The 9,676-nt window shown below is 44.9% G+C and overlaps 1 protein-coding gene across 2 annotated transcripts; it reads left to right on the forward strand.

Annotated features, from left to right (window-relative positions):
- Positions 1-74: 74 nt before the first annotated feature.
- LOC125461621 (dynein light chain roadblock-type 2-like) lies at positions 75-9,397 on the forward strand. 2 transcript variants are annotated; one of them, XM_048550549.2, is made up of 4 exons: positions 75-159; positions 2,470-2,545; positions 3,907-4,074; positions 8,513-9,397. In XM_048550549.2, the coding sequence occupies exons 1-4, from the start codon at positions 157-159 to the stop codon at positions 8,563-8,565; spliced, it is 300 nt and encodes a 99-aa protein (XP_048406506.1). In that variant the 5' UTR covers positions 75-156; the 3' UTR covers positions 8,566-9,397. The 2 variants fall into 2 exon arrangements, with proteins under 2 accessions (XP_048406506.1, XP_048406505.1); XM_048550548.2 differs by lacking the exon at positions 75-159 and adding an exon at positions 487-593.
- The last annotated feature ends 279 nt before the right edge of the window (positions 9,398-9,676 follow it).

Below are 9,676 nucleotides of genomic sequence, written 5' to 3' on the forward strand. Positions count from 1 at the left end.
CATAAAAAGTGCGGCGCGGCGCGGCGCTTGCCGCTGATTGGGCTCCCGGTTGAGCCAATCAAGGCCAGTGGCGATGCTGTCATGGGTAAGGTAGCGCGCAGGCGCAGTGGCGCGGCAGCGGGCGCTGGGAGGAAGATTAGCGGGTGACCCGGGGAAATGGTGAGTGCTGAGCATCGCTGGAGCGGGGAGATACAACAGAGAGAGAGAGAGAGCTTTGCGCAGTGGGACCCAGCCTCTTCATTGCAGCCTCACCGAGGGCTGGGTGCTGGCTTCTGGCTTTGCAATTGAACTAGACGTGTCCTAACTGAAACGATCGACTCTACAAAGGTCCACCTGTCTCAATATCGCCCGCTAGCTTTTTCCCCCCTGGGTTCAACGCTGGTGGAGACTGTTTGCACGTCTTGCATTGGCAGGAAATCAAAAGCTTCCCCAGCGTCAACAATAAGAACACTCCCACAATGGGCCGTGGCAATCCGCTCCATTGCATCATGTACAGAGGTTAAAGGGAAGGAGCCCTCTTGGGTCACTGGACCCTCAACGTTAACTCTTATTATTTTCTTAATTGAATGCCCAGTCACGGTGACGCTGAGCAGGTCTGTAGCCTCTCTGATGAAGGGTCTAGGCCCGAAACGTCAGCTTTTGTGCTCCTGAGATGCTGCTTGGCCTGCTGTGTTCATCCAGCCTCACATTTTATTATCTAGGTCTTTTTAGATTTCGGCTTTTGTTACGTTGTCCCGTTTTCAGAAGTGCACTCCCAATGTGAGCATTTTAGATTTTCGTCAGAAGTCGTCGTCCTTCAGTCTGACTGATTGCTGGTGCTGAACCAGAACAAAGAATGCCGCTTGATTTGATTTAATCGGCTCCCCTCAATTCCTTGAATCACTATGCAGTTCTACAGGTCAGCTCACTTATTTTGAAGAGTGTGCAGCGGTCAGGGGGAGTGGCTGTGCTCTCTAATGCTCACAACACGAAACGCTGGGAGGCAGCAAGACCCGGATTCGATTGTACCACTTCTGTGATTGCCCAAGTATTCCTAGGTCAAAAGAAAAGGAGAAAAACAACTCCTTGTGTCTGTATATGTGTGTGTCAGTGAGAGAATGTTAAGTAAGAAGCTTAGGGTCACATAAGGACCACTAGGTGAGATCTAGGAATGCTACCAGCCCGTTTGGATCTGAAGTAGGTGCATCAAATGGGGTGGGGGAGCAATGATTGTTGCTATATTGCTCAATTATTGATAATGTCAGGAGTTAAGATGTACTGTAATGGCAAGCAATAGACAATAGATGCTGGAGTAGGCCATTCGGCCCTTTGAGCCAGCACCACCATTCATTATGATCATGGCTGATCATCCACAATCAGTATCCTGTTCCTGCCTTATCCCCATAACCCTTGATTCCACTATCTTTAAGAGCACTATCCATCTCTTCCTTGAACGTATCCAGAGAGTTGGCCTCCACTGCCTTCTGGGGCAGAGCATTCCATATATCCACCACTCTCTGGGTGAAGAAGTTTCTCCTCAACGCTGTTCTAAATGGCCTACCTTTTATTTTTAAACTGTGTCCTCTGGTTCTGGACTCATCCGTCAGTGGAAACTTGCTTCCTGCCTCCAGTGTGTCCAAGTAGAGCAAATAATATTCCAGTGAGATGGAGATCAAATATTCATAAGGAGAGGCAACCTTGTTATCTCCAGAAAGACCTTGATGGCAAACATACAGCTCACCATCTAGAGTTCCCATTCTCCTTGCTAAGGAACAGTGTCCAGTACATAAGTCAGGCAGCTTGCAATCTCAGCTCTTCCTACCCAGGCTGGAGTTGAGCTTCTGATCTTGTATTTTCTGGTTGCTTAGCTTAGTTGGCTGGACGGCCAGTTTGTGATACAATAACATGGATTCACTTCCTGAACTGGCTGAGGTCACCATTAAAGACTCTCCTTCTCAACCTCTCCCGTTGCCTGAGGTGTGGTGACCCTCATAATAAACCGCCACCAGCTGTCCCTCTCCAATGAGGGAGCAGCCCTATGGTGTGGTAAGAAACTATGACAACATTATTATTCTCACTGTTACAATGATGTGTCACTCTAACATTGCCCACCTCTGACCTGCCCTTGGCCCCTGTGTTTCTGAAACCTCCGGACTCAGCTATTCCAGTGAACCTTTAGTTGGCTTCCCATTTCCCATCATCTGTGACCTGAGCTCATTACCAAACTTCACTGCCTGGAAATGGTCCCAACCACTTGTAACCCCTGTCTTGACCTAGTAGTTCAAACATAAAACTTTAATGGCTTGCAGTAAATCCATTTATGGTTTTTCTCTTCTCTCGCTCTCGCTCTCTCGCGCTCTCTCTCTCTCCCTATAAATAATCACTAATCTTCCAATCTGTTTTCTCATTGAGGAAACGAGGGATGAAGGAAAATATTAAGAGACTCGTGGTATCTCCACATGGACATGTTGATGTTTCTTCTCTTTTCAGGCTGAAGTTGAAGAAACTCTGAAGAGAATTCAGAGCCAGAGGGGTGTGGTAGGCGTTATCGTTGTCAATGCAGAAGGTATTTCAATAATTTGTTGCCTATTGTAAAGGACTGTACCTTTTCCGATTCGTTGTCACACTCGTTTGTTTACAAGCTGAACATTTAAATATCTACATATGTTGGGTGTTTTATTACAGACCCCGCCTCCCCCCGAGTTGAAGTGCTTGCATATTTTGATGAGCTAACATTGTCAGCACTTCACAGTCACTCATTATTTTGGATGCCTTTGTGTTTCACGACATACATTAACAAACTGAATGGTGACAAACATGGATTCTTCATGTTTGAAGGTGGTACTGACCCAAGTGCCATGATTTCTGCCACTGGTAGGGTAAGGAGGGCAAGTTCAGAATGCACCCCATTTGGACCTGGTTGGCACCAATGTGCTCCACACCTCCCTCCAGCCAACCAGGGAGCTGGAGTTGCTGTGACAACCTATGTTTCTACCTGCAGGTCATCACCTGGAGCTGTGGATGGTGATGGTAGTGGTTCCAATTTTGTACCAGCCTCAAGGCCAGGAATCCCTCCCGCTCTTTTCTTTCATTGCTAGTGGCCAGAGGCTTTATAAGTTGATACTTGTTATAAATGCATCTCCCTTTACCATCAGCTCCTAGAAGGGGACTTTGAACCTTGGGCTTCTGGATCAGAGGCTGGACACTGCTACAAGACCTCCACTCTCATGGAATAATTAAACCATAAGGCAGAGTGGTTTCAGTGAAGGCACAGATGATAATGGGAGCTAATACTCCGCAGTGTCTGAAAATTGCAAGTGATTGTAATATTAAGTGATGCCTGGCTATCGACCATCAGGGCTTGTGGCTAGCATAATGCTGCCCCAATGCTCCTTCCTGTGATGATTCCAGAGACGGTTTAGTCATCAGTGGACAGGGCTGGACCCACAAATGAGCCTCATCAGAAGAGGCCCTTAGTCTTTCAGAACCAGATACAGTTTATTACCTAACAGCAACAATATACAGGTTACTTTAACACTGAGGCATAGCAGCTATTACAGTAATCTCCTCATTGTGCAGTACATACAGGGAATGGGGGTGTGAGTTAGATGAAGCTGCCGGTAGCAGGGCCATACTCGTGGTGGCTGGAAGAACTCAACTTGAAGATGACCATATCTTTTAAAAATGAGGACCTCAGGGAGTAGGCAGGGCCTCGGGCTAACATTTCCACCTGCAGGACAGCCCCTTTGACAGTGCCACACTCCTTTGGCACTGCACTGGAGTATCTGCCTAAATTTTCATGCTTCAGTCTTGAGTAGGAATTTCTGCTTTGGAGGTGAGTGTGTTACTCACAGCTGATGCTGACCAATTGCTGTGTTTCAGCCTGTCACTGTGACATGGTCTCAATGCTGATGTGCTGTTTCTCAGGTATACCCATCCGGACCACCATGGACAATGTGAGCACAGTCCAGTATGCGGGACTTATCCACCAACTGTCAATGAAAGCTAGGAGTACCATCCGGGACATCGATCCACAGAATGACCTCACGTTTCTCAGAATCCGCTGCAAGAAAAATGAAATCATGGTCGCACCTGGTAATTTTTTAAAAAATGTGTTCACGCAATGGCTGTTGGCTGGGCCAGCATTTACAGCCTGCTCCCAGTTGCCATTTGAGAAGGTTGTAGTGAGCTGTTGCCTTGATCTGATAGTCTTTAGGGTGTGGGGCCACCCACAATGCTGCTATGGAGGGAGCTCCAGGAGTTTATTCCAGAGTCACTAAAGAAACGATGATATGTTCCCAAGTTAGAATGGTGAGTGAGTCAGATGAGGAGCTTTTCCTTGCGTCTTGTCCTGGCCCAAGGTGGCAGGAGTTTAATGTTTGGGGGTGGTTTGTTTCGATTTGTCCTTTTATGCATATGTTCAATTATTCTTCTCCAGGATAACAGCTATCCCTTCAGATTGTTGTTACCAGCACTCTGGTGACCTGGCTCATCACTGAATGAGAAACTCCTAGGTTTAGTTCCTGCTCTTTGCTGTTTGTTGAATATTTGTTTACGGACAATTTCACATTTTCTCTGTTTGCCAGCTATTTGCTTCTTCGCTTAACCCGCTTTTAAATCTTCTTAAGTCCTCTTCTTGACCTATTTTTCTACCTATCTTTGTGTCACCACTGAATTTAGTGATCACACCTTTGGTCCCAGTGCTCCTATAACCAAAGGTTTTTTCATTAGATTCCCTACAGTGTGGAAACAGGCCCTTTGGCCCAACAGGTGCACACCGACCCTTGGAGCGTCCCACCCAGACCCATTCCCCTATGACCCACCTAATCTACACATCCCTGAACACTAAGGACAATTTAGCACCTAACCCACACATCTTTGGACTGTAGGAGGAAACCCATGCAGTCACGGGGAGAATGTGCAAACTCCACGCAGACAGTCGCCCGAGCGCGGGATGCCACCCAGGTCCCCGGTGGCAGCGGTGCTAACCACTGAGTCACCGTGCCGCTCTCATTAAGATCATAAAGGATATGGGCCAAAGGCATGTATATGGAGTTCAGCCACAGATTAGCCATGATTTCATTGAATGGCAGAACAGGCTCGAGGGGCTGAGTGGCCTACTCCTGTTCCTACATGTTCCAATGTCCCTTTATCCACGCCATTTGTATAAATCACTGAAGTCTAATACCCCTAATATTGGTCCCTGTGGAATACCACTTTTTACATATTGGCAACAGGAAATGACTCTCTACGCCTATTGTTGGTTTCCTGTTGGCCGGCCAATCTTCTATGTATGCCAATATTTTATCCCCCTACGTCATAAGCCTTTGTTTTCTGCAATATCAAATGCCTTCTGGAAATCTAAGTACAATAATTTCACAGCACAAGTTACTTTCTCAAAGAATTCCCCAAAAGTTGGTGAAATGTAATTTACTTTTCACAAAGCCATGTCAACTCTGCCTGATTACCTTGAACTTTCCAAGGTTTTTCAAGATAGTTTCTCACATTTTCCCTTGGACTGATGTTAAACTGACTGCCCCGTGGTTTCCTACTTTCGAACTCCTTCCGTTCCTTTGAACAAAGGAATTACACTTCCTTCCTAATGGAACCTTCCATGAATCAAGGGAGTTTTGGAAACTTAAAACCCATGCATCAATTAATTTGGTAGCCACTTTTTTTTAATAATCCTCGCTCGAAGCCCATCAGTACCTGGGGACTTCTCAGCTCCAATAATTTGTTTGGAATCACTGCCCTTGTGATTGTAATTCTGCAGAGAAGACTAATCCAAAATACATGTTCAATTCATTAGATTGTTTTCCATTGATTAATTCCCAAGTCTCATTTTCTGTAGGACCTAAAGTTGCCATTGTTCCATGCCCCAGGTGGAAGGAAAGGTTGGAAAAGGGAATTCTTTGTGGATTCCCTCGGCCAGTGCAGGAATTGAGCGCATGCTGTTGGTGTCACTTTGCATTGCAAACCAACTATGCAGCCTCCTGAACTGACCAACTCCCTCTTACCAGAGATAGGGGAACTGCAGATGCTGGAGAATAGAACATAGAACATAGAAAAGTATGGCACAGTACAGGCCCTTCGGCCCACGATGTTGTGCCGTGGAATAATCCTAATCCAAAAGTAGGATAACCTAACCTACATTCCCCTCAATTCACTGCTGTCCATGTGCATGTCCAGCAGTCGCTTAAATGTCACTAATGACTCCGCTTCCACGACTACCACTGGTAAACTATTCCATGCGCTCACAACTCTCTGGGTGAACAAACTCCCTCTGACGTCTCCTCTATACCTTCCTCCTAATACCTTAAAATGATGACCCCTCGTGGCAGTCTATCCTGCACTGGGGAAAAGTCTCTGGCTATCGACTCTATCCATGCCTCTCTACCTTGTACACCGAATCCGAGATAACAAAGTGTAGAGGTGGATGAACACAGCAGGCCAAGCAGCTTCTTAGGAGCACAAAAGTTGACGTTTCGGGCCTAGACCCTTCATCAGAAAAGTTTTTCTGATGAAGGGTCTAGGCCTGAAACATCAGCTTTTCTGCTCCTAAGATGCTGCTTGGCCTGCGGTGTTCATCCAGCTCCCTCTGTTACCAGGCTGTTACCAGTGTTTAGCTAGTATCATTTGCTGTCTGAAAGTAAGGCTGGTTGAGCAAGGTAGAGAGAAAACTGGTTGGCAGTGGCATTGATCCTGCAGTTGCTCTATACAGAAGATGGCCTAATGGCGTTACTGATTGACTAGTAATCCAGAAACCCAGGTAATGTTCTGGGGAACTGGGTTAGAATCCCACCTTAGCAGTGAGTGGAATTTGAATTTAGTAAGTATCTAGAATCAAGACTGTATAAATGACCATAAAACCATTGCTGATTGTTGTGAAAAACCCATCTGGTTCACTAATGTCCTTTAGGGAAGGAAATGGCCATCCTTATCTGGTCTGGCCTACACGTGACTCCAATCCCACAGCAATGTGATTGACTCTGAACTGCCCTCTGGGCAATAAATTCTGGCCGGGCCAGCAACACCCACATCCCATGAACAAATTTTTAGGAGAGGCCCATTGACTCTGTTCTGCTAAAACTATACGATGTGTGGTGTTGACCCTTTTCTCTGGACATTGTTAGTAAATAATATTATATTGATGTGGAAGAGCAGAAGGCTCAAGTAGAGCCTATTTACTAATGGCTCCACGCAGATGGTTGACCACTGCGCCCCCCCCCACCCCCCAACTAAAACCAAACACCCAAAGAGGAGCACCTAACCTAATCTGTAAAAGGAGTGTGAAATGTGATGGAACCCTGCCTTTTAGCAACTTCAAGTAGTTAAATAAAATAAATCCCTGGCGCCCACCTCAAATTCAACCAGTAACAATTTAATTATCGAACTCTAACAGTGAACAAATTAACTGAACTAGTAACAAACTGAATAAATTCCTTCCAATTACTAGCTATTTGTGTACAACGCAAAATCCTAATGGTATGCTAGTCCAATAAATACAAGCCCCACTTGTATTAAAAAAATAGAATTTAATCTCTTAAAATTACAGCCAGGTTACGTGTCATATCCAATGTTCTGTGCCTTCTCTGTTGATCCTTCTGTTGGGAATATTAAATAGTGTGCCATTTGTTATGTAGATGGTGCTATCTCTGAGACATTGAGGAGGCTGTGAGAGGCAGCGGTTCTCTCTTGAGAGCTGAGGGCTCTTAGCTCTGGCAGATGGTAGCTATCTCTGGTGACTTTGTCCAGCTGCCCCCTTCTTTTTATTCCTTTGAAGATGTATCGGTATCTCTTACAATAGGATTGGTCCTATGTTGTCAAAACCATCAGACTTAAATTTGATAGGTTTTTGGTACCTAAGTGCCTGGTTCAAATGATCGGCTAAATTCAAAAGCATGTTTTCTTGGTAAAAAAACAAAATGCTGCTGGCCTGATATCTGGGTATTTTGATACAAATATTTCAATTCAGGAGCTGTTATGTACTTCAAAGCTGCTGCTTGTGGACATCCATTTTAATCTCTAAGCACAGACAAAGCACATGATCTTTTAAAGGGACCATGCAATGCTTTCTTCTCTCTCTTCCACCCACCCCCCCCCCCCCCAGCACTTTACAAACACCAAATTCTAACTTCCTGCCTCCCCATCCACAAGTGTTTTACTCAACCTCGCAATGTGTGCAAGTGAAGGCAGTTTGACTGAGCTGGACGCCAGGAGATAGCATGTTTGGCTGCGCCAGAGGCCCCTATAGAGTGATTGAACACGGTGAGAAAAGCAGGTAGTTCACCTCCTCACAAACACAGGGTCACTGTTGTGAGAGATGGAAATCTGATTGGAGGGAACTAAGCATGTGGCAGAAAGGTGAACCCAGAATAATACGTTTTCAGACATTCTCATTCATAAGGCATTACGAAAAGTGGAGGAGTGACCAAAACTCAAGTCCCCGACTCCAACTGACAATCTTGCATTTTCATCTATTTGCTTGCAAAGCGGAAAGCTCTAATTATTCTTTTTTTTCCCTCCCTGACAGATAAGGAATATTTGCTGATGGTCATACAGAACACCAATGAATCGTCTCTGTAACATTACCTGGGGATCCGGGGGGGTACCTTTGAACAGTTTCAAGACTGTATGGAAACACTCATTTACACAATGGTGATTGGAGGCATTGAGTTCTCAGTGCGCCTGCTCAAGACCACAACTATACTCACTGCAGTGTAATTCCTGTGCTTTTGTGATGCTTTTCCTGAAACGAGTGACTGTGGTCTCTTTCTTCCTCAAGTAGTTGACTGACTGTATTGCTCATGGCCCAGTGCCTTGCTGCTTGTAACTGGTCATGTGTTTGTTCATTTGCATTGGACACCGACTATCAAGTGTTGCAGCAGAGGCAGTCTCTATTTTTATTGGTCAAGTTCCATTTTAAACACCATCAATCAGTATTGGAACGAATACTGTGCAGAGCTTTCTCTTGGGAAATTGGAACTGATTCCCAGTGTAATTTTCTGTGTTTAACACATAATGGTGACCTTATTTAAAATTGTAGTGCTTTGGGCCTTCAATAGCTAACCATTTTATTTTCAGCTGTGTAAGGATTGGTTTGTTGTCCTGCCCAGAGTACTCAGACAGAGCTAGGATAAATGTAATTAGAATATATTTAGATTGGGAAATCATTGTCATTAAAAGGATTGATCCTCAGAGAAGGAGAGCGCTGATCTGTCTTTCAGATTTTTAATTATTTCCCAAAATAAATGTTTGGTTAGAAAGATGTATGCTCAGGCTGTAATCGACAGCAGCTACTGGAACTGTGTTAACAGGTGACAGCGTGCAGACTGGATATAAAGATTGGGTGAGGCAGAAAAGGAGGAAAAAAAATGAAAAATTGTTTTACCGAAAATAAAGACTTATTCCATAAACATTTATTTGCTACTTGAACAGTGCATCCTTGACACCAGCCTGCTTGTCGCACCATATTACCAGTCTTGTTTTTAACACAAACTGTGCAGCTAGAGCTTTGGTCTTTCTGTTTACCAAAAGATCATAAGATGTGGGAACAGGAGTATTCCCTTCAGCGTGTATTGTCTGTTGTGCTATTCAGTAAGGTCAGGCTGATCTGATAATCCGCTACTCCGCTTACCTGCCTTTTCCCCATAAACCTTTCTATACTTACTGATTAAAAAGTCTCTGTTTCAGCCTG

This window comes from Stegostoma tigrinum, chromosome 19, assembly GCF_030684315.1.
Source record: "Stegostoma tigrinum isolate sSteTig4 chromosome 19, sSteTig4.hap1, whole genome shotgun sequence".
Classification (NCBI taxonomy): domain Eukaryota; kingdom Metazoa; phylum Chordata; class Chondrichthyes; order Orectolobiformes; family Stegostomatidae; genus Stegostoma; species Stegostoma tigrinum.